This window comes from Mauremys reevesii, linkage group 7 (genome assembly GCF_016161935.1).
Source record: "Mauremys reevesii isolate NIE-2019 linkage group 7, ASM1616193v1, whole genome shotgun sequence".
In the NCBI taxonomy this organism is placed as follows: domain Eukaryota; kingdom Metazoa; phylum Chordata; order Testudines; family Geoemydidae; genus Mauremys; species Mauremys reevesii.
The window spans coordinates 41,095,754-41,108,652 of NC_052629.1; the positions used below are offsets into that span (position 1 = coordinate 41,095,754).

The window sequence follows — 12,899 nt, forward strand, 5'->3', positions numbered from 1 at the left end:
ATTTTCAGAGGAAAGAGAAGAGCAGTCTCTTAGGGCAAAGCTCAGCCCTGGTGTAAGCAGGTACAGACATGTCATCGGAGCTGTGCTTTGCTGACGCCATGGCTGCTAGTGTCCCTCACACTGGGGTGGTCTCTGGTGAAGAGTTAGTTTGCTGGGTTTAGTGCTGTGCAGATATTTATGTAAATGAACCAAATGTATGAGAGAACAGGCCGGGAGGGGTGAGGGAATGTAGCTGAAGGGTGAGCATTGCCAGACTCTGGGTGCCGGTGATACTTGGTGGGGAAACGGCTCTTTGCCCCTTCACATGTGAATGATGTGCACAAGCTTTGTATAAGGAGTAGAGAATTGGCTGCTTTCCCATTGTCTCATCCTCAGCAGATACCGGGATTGGATCTGGATGGGGGCTGGACATGCAGGAATCTTTTGCCTCTTTCTCCATGCTGCCTGGTGACAATAGTTGCTTGGAACTCACTGGTATTTCCATGGGGCAGGTTATTCCATATAAGACTAGTGTGGATAAGAAAGAGGGTTGTGAGATAATATGCTGCTGTCCACATCCCCAACATCAGGAGCCTCTCCTTTTCCCCTCACAGAAACAAAGGAAGGCTGGCCACCTCAGCAATATAGCTACAGGCTGGTTCACGGAAATGAAAGGGGATTTAGGAAATCATGTGATCAAATTATTAGAACAAAAGACAAGGATAGAGATGGTCCTGTGTTCAAATCGCAGCTGAGCTGCCAGCTCTCTACGTGACCCCACTGGGCACATCACTCAGATTCCCTCCTTGTGCTGTATAACTGGGGTGAGGAGCCTTCTGGAAAATGCTGCCTCTAGATGGAGCTTCCTAAAGGACATATTTCTTACACCCCAATATTGTGGACTTGTGCATTAGGCACTATTGGAATTCCGTAAGTACATTAGAAAGGGGAACATGCGTTCTGGACTGTAAGTAGGGCTGTGGTTTTGTCACAGGAGGTCCCAGGAGTCACAGACTCTGACTTTCTGGTTTTGTGGGCTCTTCTTGCTGCTGAACCCCATGCAGGGGGCTGATGGGCTGTCTGTGCTCTGCTCCTGGGCAGGGATAGTACAGATCATTTTGCAGATAATCAAGGATGAGTCAAATCTGCGTTGGTTTTTTTTATCCACTTTTGCCATGACTCATCTGTAATTCCCCCCCCCACACACAAAAATCCTCTCTGATGACCCAAAGCCCCAATTATAATCAACAGAGAAGCAAAGTGTCTACTGCGGTAGGGAAAATGTCTGGATTTTGTTTTGGTTAATGATGAGCCCTCTCACGCATACCAGAAGGATTTGCATGTTTTTCTGTAGTATGGAAGAGTGCCTGCCATCTTACCTAGCCTAGGTTCTGGGACAAAGCAATCACATGGCAGTGCCACAACAGAACATAGAGATGTTTGCATTTGGGGTGTTGCCTTGGCATATGGTGATGTGATGTAGCAGCATCCTGTCATGACACTATGTCTCCATGTGAAGATGAAAAGTCTCCAAGTTGTGATGTCACAGCCCCACTGCACTTGAAGTCAATTTATGCCTCTCTGGTCACTGTTTGAGCTGGGTTTATATGACATGGGGTAGGTGGTAAGCATCAGAATACTCCCATGAATTTTGGGTGGGAGGTGATGCTATATGTAAGGTCATGAGGAAAGAATGTTGTAAACCAGAAGGCGAAGGTCCCTTTCCTTCTGCAAGTCAGTGCCCTGCTTGGAGGAAGTTCGTGCTTGTACAGCTTGTAAATTGCAGTGCTGTTAGCCCATGGCATAGGGTTTTAAATCTGACTTGAAAAAAAAAGTGAAATAAAAAACTAACTGGCGCACATGCAGCGGAGAGAAACTTAATCGGTAGCTTCAGGCCTGCATTACAACTCTGGCCAGGGATAATATATCTTTAAGTACTTGTAATCCTTTGAAATTCCCTTCAGCCATGCCTGGGAGAGGACTGGAGATTACCGGGAGGGCTAGGGTGGGGGAGAACTCTGCCAGACGCACTTTAAGAGACTAATGGATTTCTAATGTTTACATTCGATATATACAAACCTACTTTATAAATGATCCTGGCATTAGAGTTGTAAAACAAAGTCATAAAAACGGCCTGCAGCTCAGGCAAAGAGCATAAATGGCTCTTTCCGCAGGCAGATGTGGGGGAAGCAGAGAATGTCGCAGAGCACGTCGCAATCAATATTTATGTGTGTATCTGCATTTCTGCTGTACAGGAAGGAGGTGGAGCATATCCACGATATATGCCGCGAGCCATTATGGTGGGGCACTGGGATTACTTTTTTAGTTTGGATGAATGTTGGGTCTCAGGAAAATGAGAGACAGGAAATGCTGTGAGTAGAACCACTCAGGTGCTGTGCAAGCTTGTCCCACAATGCTCTTACAGTACGCCTCCGCTTGACCTTCAGTCTCCTTTTCCGGTCCCCAGGTGGTCCAGTGTTGATCCAGCTCCACCAGTGCGCCTCATTCCTGACCTGTAACACACCCAGTCACTCCAGTCTCTTGCTTCTCCTAGGAAGTGGCTGCTAGTGGGCAGGGGCGGCTCCAGGCACCAGCACGCCAAGCGCGTGCCTGGGATGGCAAGCCACGGGGGGCGCTCTGCTGGTCGCTGCGAGGGCAGCAGGCAGGTTGCCTTTAGCGGCATGCCTGTGGAGGGTCCGCTGGTCCCGTGGCTTCGGCAGACCTCTCACAGGCGTGCCACCGAATCTGCGGGACCGGGGACCCCCCGCAGGCAAGCCGCTGAAAGCAGCCTGCCTGCTGTGCTTGGGGCGGCAAAATACCTAGAGCCGCCCCTGCTAGTGGGGATGAATTGAGATACCAGCAGCTGTCCTGTAGAGACTTTATTGAGGATACCAAATTCATTACACGTTAGGTCTCTGTGAGTGAACAGTCAGTGCATCCATCCTGGGATCAACCACTTCTTTGAGCATACATGAGGTAGCAGAGGAGACAGGGAGTCTGGAGATCTGGGTTTTCTATTTCTCCCTGTCCACAAGCCAACTGCTCTGACACCATGGCCAAGTCACTCTCCCATTGTGTTCCTCAATTTCCCCATCTGTGTAAGGGGGGATAACAAGAAGTTATCATTGCAGAGATACACACTTTGTTAATTTTTAGTAAGACAGTTTGGAATCCTGGTAGGAAAGTGCTGTCGGAATGCAAAATATTATTTTAAGAGAGGTTTTCACACTTCATTGGCTGATGCTGGAAACAGATACCCTTACTACTCAGCCTCCTTGCCAGAAAATCTAGATTTGTGGAATCAAAGAAGTTACATTATTTTGCCAAAAAGCCTGGTGATTGAACAATGGGTAAGACAGGTGAGACTCCCTGTGATCCAGGAGCTCGTAGTGTGTATGAAAGGTGTCCGTTTAAGAGGACGTGATGTAATGCTACAGCAGCCAATGTACTGCCACCCTAGAGGTATAGGAGGAAGAAATAACTAGAGGCAATGGAGGCTGAACGCTTAGGCCTGGGAGAGCCTTGTATGAACTCATCAGTGACAATGGCACCTAAATACAGGTGTGGTGACACAGTGATACGTAATGGCATTTTTGCAGCATTCATTGGCTTTTTACGCATGTGCATGTGGTTAAGAACGTGTTGATTTATGGCACATACTGGAAGCACCCAGGAGTTACTGGGAATTCAGTCATGAGTAACCTGGCACTTCCCATCTCTTTGTATCAGCTGCTCTTACCTGCTGCTTTGCAAAGGTCTCTGCAGTGCTGCACCTGACCATTCCTCTCTGAATCAGCAATGCTCAGCCAAATGCACGGTAGAACCCTCTCCGGCACTGTGCTAATCCATCCACCCACCCTGTTGCTTGTAGCCATATTATCTTTTTCCGTGAGTCTCATCAGGCCAGGTTAGAGACACAGAATGTGGTCAGGCCCGTGCCTAGATGGGAGATCTCCAAGAAACATGCAGGTTCTGCAGTAGATAGTGTTGGCGATTCAGCGAGAAAGTGATGCTCCTCCCTCTGGGATGGTGCTGAATCAATACCACAGCATGGCACTAGGTGTGCTGCGGTTTTCAGATGTGAGGTAAAATAGAGGTCTTGACCTCCTCTTCAGCTGTTAAGGATTCCACCTCACAAAGTCTCATGGTCAGATTGTGAGGACGTACAGTGCCTTATGAATTTTATACTCAAGGCCAGGCTCACAGACCTGCTTTTCTCTGTAAACCAGTAACTGTGTGTTCCCAGCGGCACCTGGTCTGGAGAGCATTGAATATGGTGACTAGGGAGGGTGATTATAGTCAAGTAAATGGTTTGTAACATGGTCATTTTTTTTTACCTTGAAGCATGTATCTTAGGTGCAGTGTATGTTCCATTTCACCTGATTTCTGTTGCTCTAATGCACTTCAAAAATTCGAGTGACACTTTTTGTGATATGTACAGTTTTAGCCTTGGTCTCTCGGCTAAAATTTCAACTCTAATAGGATCTGCTGTTGTGTTGTGTTGCTATGTAATAGTTGTTTTGCTCAGAGGTAGCAGCATTTCAGTGATGTGAGGAATAAGATGATGTCTTCCTGATGAAAGGTGAAGGCTTCTCCTGTACTGATCTTTTCTGTCCATCTGTATCAGCTGGTCTCTACTCACTGAGAGCAGAAGCCATTTTGGTCTTGCTCCTGTCCTTTGTGCTCCATAGTTGGCCAGAACCTTGCTTTGCCTATCAATTGTGTTTGGTGTTGTTCGCAAAAGACCGTGGTCTAATGCATGGGTCGGCAACCTTTCAGAAGTGCTGTGCCGAGTCTTCATTTATTCACTCCGAATTAAGGTTTTGCGTGCCAGTAATACATTTGAACGTTTTTAGAAGGTCTCTTTCTATAAGTCTGTAACATATAACTAAACTATTGTTGTATGTCAAGTAAAGTCAAGTTTTAAAAATGTTTAAGAAGCTTCATTTAAAATTAAATTAAAATACAGAGCCCTCCGGACCGGTGGCCTGGACCCGGGCAGCGTGAGTGCCACTGAAAATCAGCTCGCGTGCCACCTTCGGCATGTGTGCCATAGGTTGCCTACCCCTGGTCTAATGTCTGGCCCAGCAGTAAAATCCAGGCACTCCATTGAGAACATCACCTGTAACATTATCATGGTCAGCAGTTTTGACTGTGAGTCTTCCCGTACCCATTTCCCCCAGTTCTGATAGGCTCTCCTGACCCCCTTGCTCCTTATCTTTGTAACTGATGGGATGCTTATGTCACCCCCTGTGCTGGTTGTCCTCTCAGGTATCCTGCTGAGCTTTGTACTAATGTCTTCTTTTTAAAGGCCAAAACAGAAAGCTGTGAAAATGCTTGTTCTTTAGTCACCACTCCCCACTGTTTATCTGTGGGATCTACACTGAAGCACACTTATTCATTAAATCCTTCAATCCTCAAGTATTTGAATGTTCATTGCACTGTGTTCAGTTCTTCACAAAAACATAATGCTCTCCTGCCCGTTTCTTCCCCTCCTACCCTGTGATGGCTTGGCGCACCAGCCGGCAGCCTGGTGTTTGAGTTGGGCAGCAACTCACAATAGCTCTCCAGGAGGGCATTGTACATCCTAATTATTCTGTGTCCCAGTGCAATTGGTAGGGTGCTGAGAAAATTACAGACCTGCAAATGAAATCAGAGAGGGAATGGCTGGTGGCAGCAGCAGAGAGGGGAAGAGCCCGAAAGAGAGAGAGAGAGAAGCTAGCCTGGAGTTTAATTCATTGTTTCCAAAAGAGCGGTTAATGGATTATGACAAATTTCTTACTGTTCTCCCTTAGTGTTGTGTTAAAATGGAAATGGAAGGTCAATTTTCCTAAATGGATTTTAAATGACTGACCTCCACTCAGGAGGCAACTTGGTCATTTTGCTTTCTTGGTCTGCTTGGCTTTTGTTTTCTTTTTACTTCCTGTAACACTTCCAGTGTTCTGTGGCCCTCTTTTATACCATAGCTTTTTGCTGCAGGTGGCTGGGAAGTGGGCTCACTTCAGCATTGCCAGCTCTCAAGATTTTATCACCAATCTGTCAACCTTTACTGTGAAGCCCTAGTGCCTGGAGCTGAGAGTCTCCACTTCCACTTCCCAGTTGAAAAAGGAGAAGCTGATAGCCCTCAGGGTTGCAGAGAAAAGCCTGAAACCTTGACCTGAGAGTTACCGAAAAGCTCTGAAACCAAAAAGTCAAATAAAACAACCTTCACATTTTAAAAAATCATGATTTTTAAAGGGCCTGATTTTGTGATTTGTGAATGCGAGGGGTTTAGTGATTCTTAGTTTACATTTTAGGGCTCATGAAGGTGATGAAGTGGACAGCGTGCGTTAGAGCTGGACGTAGGGCATGCAGGCAACTCTGCTCAAGCATCTCAAGCCCGACCCGCTCCGTCCTGTGCTGTTTCCTGGGCACACACAGCTCTGCGGTGGTAGCTCAGTGCTCACCTACATCACCTCTGTTCTGTGTTACTACTTGGCCTTGCCTGAACATGAGCTACCAATTGTCCCTTTGTGTCAACTTTTGGTGTATGTGCATAAGTATTGTCTAAGATCAAACCTGACAAACTCACTGCACTTGTGACCAAAATGGCACACCTGAACTCCGGTTTCTAGAGAGGAGACTAGTACATTAAATCCTTGCTCCACTGTCAAGTGCGCTAGGATCTTGCTTTCTTTATAGCTCTTAATTCCTAAAGCAAATGGCCTGGCTGGAAGGGAAGTAGTCACGTTTATGTGCCAGGGAGATTGTGAGTGTGGTGTCCAAGTCCCTTACCAATTCAATGGTTTTAGTCATGGGAAAAAAAAGTCACTGGTACTTTGGATTATATTTGCAGCTGCTGCAAAACCTCTGTTGTTGATCATTCATGAAATATTGTGATCTCTGTGTTGGAGTGTATAATCTTCTGAGAGGGATGAGCAGGGCATGGGCAGGGGTAGTGGAATGTGAGTGTTACGCAAAAGAAGCGGGAGAGTTGGCTGCTGTGGGGACCACTGGAATCCAAAAAAGAGCTGTGCCTAAAACCTGAAAAGACAGGTCAGTGTGATTTATGTTGCGGTCATGGTCAGCTTTCCCAATGCAAGCCCTGCTGGGGTTTTGTTTGGATCATACCAATGCATTCCTTTAGGCTGTGGGATCGGAGGCCCTGGGGCAGTGCCAGACCCTCTGCTCATTCTCACAGAAGAGAACCTGTGAAAAGAGCTGACATGGAGCAGGAGACTGGGAGGAAGATAGTGTGAACAGCCTCCTTTCCATTTCAGTGGCTTGATTTTCTTTAACCCCTTTGGTTCTGATCCATGACTTGTAGGTACCTACTTCAAGCACCCCCCTTCAGAGTAGCCTCAAGTGCCTTGTGTCCTGATAATGCGTTCACATTGCTGTGTGGGCAATGATGAGGTAGCTCTGACATGAAGTGCCCGTCCCAACTCCTGGATTTATTGTGTGTTTTCTCTATTGTAAGTACCTCCACCCAGCAAGAATTGCAGGATTAGTGTGACTTTGGAGTGCTAGGGTGCCAGTGACGCACTATGGATGCCCTGGGTCTGTATAGCAGCAGCACGGCGGTGGGTCAGAGACACTTGGCTGAGTCATATGTTGCTCATGGCTCCAGTGAAGAGTGAAAGAGCAGGCTTCTGTTGGAGCACAGAACATGTCAGAAGTACATTTAATTTATAATCTAGTGACGAATGTTCTCTGGATTCTTAATATTTGTTTTTTCTTCTCTGAGGGCCTCCAATCTCTTTCATAACCCGAGAGATATTCCCCATCCCCTTCCCTTAAGGTCTCACATTGTAGCAGCCTTGCTCCCAGGGGCTGAGGTCAATATATACAACTGCTCCTGAGCCGGTAAATGCCCCTCTGTGTATTAGCCAGAGGACATCACTGTAGAGTGATTTAAAGGGCTTCCTTCCTCTACAGGCACTGGCCCTCTTTAGGGCTCACAACCTTGAACTGGTCCATAGCGAGGCACCCAAACTTGGGTCTCCTTTGTTGTCTCAAGGCTAGTAGGCTGGCCTCTGGATTCTGTTTCCACCATTTGTATGTGACACACTGAACGTTACTGAGAGCTGCCCTTGTTGTCAGCAATGAAAACGAGCACCTCCCCACTCACATCATTGCAGGTGAAGGTGTCTGAGAGAGAAGAAAGGAAAAGGCTGCCACAGAGCAGAGAAGCATGAGGGATAAACAGGGGAAGGACAAAATCTGGAAGAAAATAATCATTTTCGGGCATCTAAGAGGATATGGCAAACTGTGTGGAGTGGAAGTAATGGTAGCGAAGTAGCTGGCTGTGATATTTTACATAAGAACGGCCACACAGGGTCAGACTAATAGTCCGTCTAGCCCACTGTGTTCTGACAGTGATTGGTGCCAGATACTTCAGAGGGAATGAACAGAAGAGGGCAGTTATCAAGGGATCCATCCCCTGTTTTCACTTCTGGTAGTCAGAGGCACCCAGATTATGAGGTTGCATCCCTGACCATTTTGGCTAATAGCCACTATGAACTTATTTAACTCTTTTTTAAAACCACTTATACTTTTGGCTTCACAACATCCCCCGGCAATGAATTCCACAGGTTGACTGTGCATTATGTGAAGAAGTACTTCCTTATGTTTGTTTTAAACCTGTTGCCTATTAATTTCCTTGGGTGACCCTTGGTTCTTTTGTTATGTGAAGGGGCAAATAACACTTCCTTATTCACTTGTGCCAAACCATTCGGATTTTATAGACCTCCATCATAACCCCCCTTAGTCATCTTTTTTCTAAGCCAAAGCGTCCCAGTCTTTTTAATCTCTTATATGGAAGCTGATCCAAACCCCTAATCATTTTTGTTGCCCTTCTCTGTATATTTTTCAGTTCTAATAAACCCTTTTTTGAGATGGGGTGACGAGAACTGCATGTGGTATTCAAGATGTGGGCATACCATGGATTTATATAGTGGCATTATGATATTTTCTGTCTTATTATCGATCCGTGTCCTAATGGTTCCTATCATTCGGTTAGTGTTTTTTGTTTGGTTTTGTTTTACTGCTGCTGCACAATGAGTGGATGTTTTCAGAGAACTATCCACAATGACTCCAAAATCTTTCATGAGTGGAAACAGCTAATTTAGACCTCATCATTTTGTGTGTATAGTTGAGATTATGTTTTCCAATATGCATTACTTTGCATTTATCAACATTGAATTTTATCTGCCATTTTCTTGCCCAATCGCCTACTTTTGTGAGATCCTTTTGTAACTCTTCCCAGTCTGTTTTGGGCTTAACTATTTTAAGTAATTTTGTATCATCTGCAAACTTTGCCACCTTGCTGTTTGCCCATTTTTCCAGATCATTTATGAATATGTTGAATAGCACTGATCCTAGTACAGATCCTTGGGGGATCCCACTATTTGCCCCTCACATTGTGAAAAATGACAATATATTCCTACCCTTTGTTTCCTATCTTTTAACTTGTTACTGATCCATGAGAGGACCTTCCCTCTTATCCTATGACTGCTTACTTTGCTTAAGAGCCTTTGGTGTGGAACCTTATCAAAGACTTTCTGAAAGTCCACAGGATCACCCTTGCCTTATCCACATGCTTGTTGACACCTTTAAAGAGTTCAAATAGATTGGTGAGGCATGATTTCCCTTTACAAAAGGCGTGTTGACTCTTCCCCAACATATTGTGTGCATGCATGTGTCTGATAATTCTTAAATAAAGAGCTCATTGGTTTAGACTCTGGTTACACTAGTGGAAGCATTTGTGGAGCATGCTCTGTAGGAGTAACTGTTTTCCTGACTCTCTTTCTTTCCTTTCAGGAATTGAGTACGGGGATGTGCTTCCAGATTCCTTCCCATCAGCCCCTGCAGAGACCCTCCCCCATTTCCTACTGGAGCCACAAGATGCGTATATTGTAAAGAACAAACCTGTGGAGCTGATCTGCAGAGCCAACCCAGCCACTCAGATTTACTTCAAGTGCAATGGCGAGTGGGTCAATCAGAATGACCATCTCACTAAGGAGAGCCTGGATGAGGTGACTGGTAAGAAACCATTGCAGACCCAACTCTCTTTTTACCCCATTCCTCACCCCCCCCTTCTCTTTCTTTGCCGACTTTCTCTCTCCTCTGCCACTTCATCTGTCTACTCCCTCTCTCTTTTTAAGGCTCCGTAGTGTGCAACACAGTGGTATTTAAAGCACATTACTGTGCAGGCATGCTTGAAAAGGAGGAATAACTGGATCCCTTTCCACTTTGGATGAGGAACAGTATTACTGCCTCCTTTCAGCATCACCTGACAGGATGGGTCCCCTTTAAAAGTGTTTTGTAAGCCCCTTCTCTGGTTCCACAGTCAGATTTTGCAAGTTCAAGGAAGACCTTCCCACCACGTAAGAATGAATTTCCTTTCCCTTCTTCTTGCCTACCCCATCCATACATTTGTAGACTGATATAATGCCTCCCTAGTACGCCTTGTTTGGTCAAGCTATGTACATTTTACTTTGTCTAATTTTCTTTCAGGCCACTGATGATTTTTGTTAGTCTTTAGTAAAGTCTGAGACTGAAGTGTCCATGTGTGAATGCAATATTGGAGAAGCATTCACACCAGAGCCAAAGAGAACAGGAGTGTGATCACCCTTCTCTGTGCTGTGAAGTGTCCGCATGTGCCACCCAAAATCGAACGGATCTTTTCTGCTGCCAGATCCTCCTGCAAGCTCATGGCTAATTTGTTGTATACTATTGCCCAGAAGTCTGTCTCAGAATTTAACACTTTCTAGTTTTCTTCCTCCCATTGTATATCTGTGTTTGAGATTATTTCCCCCCAGATATATTAGCTTGTGTTTTGCCAATTCATTTGATCATTTCCTGTCCATGTGTCCAAACTGTCTAGGTCACTTTTATGTGATTTCTCTGTCCTCACTGATATTCACAGCTCCTCTCAATTTTGTATTATCTGTGACTTTCAGTAGAAGAGCTGTCCCTCCAACTTTGTCGATAAGGATATTAAATAAGACTGGACCTATCAAACTCCCTTGCGGTACCCCACTGAGAAGCAATTTATCAACATGTTAAAACAGTTGCTTCTTGGAACAGCTAGTTCTAGAGAACACAAAAGGAGACAGTGTTCCCAACTTAGTCGTATGTAACCCACAGGAGTTCAGTCAAGAAGTAGCTATAGTTGAGCCACTTAATAATAGTGACCACAATGTAATTAAGTTCAATACCCTTGTGGGAGGAATCATACCAGCATGGCATTTTTTAGATGAAAATTGTTCCTCTCCAAGCTACAAAACAGTGCTGATAAAGGAGAACTATTAGATATAATTTAGTTGGACTTTCAGAAAGCACTTCACAGGAGGTGGTTGAGAAAACTAAGTAGTCGGGGTAAGGCATAAAGTACTGACATGGATTAGAAAGTGGCTGAGACAGAAAACCAAGAGCAGGAATAAATGGTCAGTTTTTAGCACGGCAAAAGGTGAACAGTGGCGTGCCCCAAGGATCCCTACTCGGACCTGTTCTGGTTGATCAGAGAAGGTTGGAAGATTTTTGGTTGGGATTTTTCAAGGAACCTCAGGAAGACCTGCAATACCCATTCAGTTTCAATGGGATTTAGGTGCCTAACTCCCGTAGTCTCTTTTGAAAATTTTAGCCTGTGGCAAAATGCTTTTCTGATTTAAAAAAAAAAAAGTGGTGCAAAATTCTCAGCAAAAATGTTACAAATGGTTCATCTTTCTTTGTCCAGCTCTATTTAAGGTCTGTCCTAGGTACTTGTATCACCCCATTTCTATGGTCGCTGAGCACCACACAGTCTTTCATATGTTTATCCCCTAAAGTAGGGAAGTGCTATTAACCCCATTTGATAGATGGGGAAGTGAGATACTAAGGGACTTACCTTAAGTCCCAGAGAGTCTGTGGCAGAGCAGGGAATTGAACCGTGGTCTCCCAAGTCCCAGCCTAATGCTCTAACCACCAGACATTCCTTCCTCTCTAATTGAACATATTCACTAATTGTCTGGAACAGGCTGAACAAGTAGGTGGCAAACTTTGCAGATGACACAACTTTATTTGTGATAGTCAATCTAGAGAGCTCTGAGGAACTTCAGAAGGACCTAACAAAGTTGGGTGAATGGATGGCATAATGTCAGATGAAATTCACTGTTGACAAAGACTCGTTGGAAGCAACAACGTGAATTACTCACACAATTTTGCTGAGTTCTAAATTAAATGGAATCACACTGGAAAAAGAGCTAGGGGTCAGCTCATTGAAAAGCTTTGTTCCGTGTGCAGTGGCAACCAAAAAAGCAAACGGGATGCTTAGAGAATAGGATATAAAAGAATATTGAGGCTTTTATAATGCCATTATATAAATCCTTGTATCACCCTCACCTGGAATACTCTATTCAGTTTTGCCAACCCTATATCAAACAAGGTAAAACAGAAATACAAAGGGGTTCAGAGGCTGGCAATGAAAATGATTACAGGCAGGAAAAAAAATTGGATGAGTAGAGATTGGAAAGATCAAGATTTTTGTTTAGAGAGAAAACGAACGAGAAAGGAGATTATACAAAATAATGGCTGGTCTAAAGAAGGTAGGTCAGGCACTGGCATTTATCTTTCTCATAATCCAGGAATGAGGGGACATTTAATGAAATTGAAAGGCATTTAAAACTGATAAAAAGAAAATACACAACACATAATCAATCCGCAGGACTCATTGGTGAAGGGTATCAGAGGCCAAGAGCTTAGTCAGATTAAAAAAACAATTAGATCTTTAATGGATAGTGAGAATGTTCATAGGTAGATTTTAAAATGTGTATAAGTGATATCAAGTCTCTCATGCTCAGAGCATAAATCAACCAGTAGCTGCCTGGACTAGGAAGAATGTATTTTATGAGCATATTATTCCATAATTGTCCATTACAGGATTTCTTGCACTTTCTTCT

At 44.6% G+C, this 12,899-nt stretch overlaps 1 protein-coding gene across 3 annotated transcripts in view; it reads left to right on the forward strand.

The window, feature by feature from the left end:
- Positions 1–12,899, forward strand: part of UNC5B (unc-5 netrin receptor B) — a 147,116-nt gene that overhangs the window by 95,010 nt on the left and 39,207 nt on the right. For all 3 annotated transcript variants that reach the window (XR_005583220.1, XM_039483049.1, XM_039483050.1), the window contains exon 2: positions 9,781–10,002. Coding sequence is in view for 2 of the 3 variants with exons in the window: in XM_039483049.1 (XP_039338983.1) it covers positions 9,781–10,002 (222 nt within the window). In the remaining variant the exon portion in view is untranslated. The remainder of the gene's footprint in view (positions 1–9,780; positions 10,003–12,899) is intronic.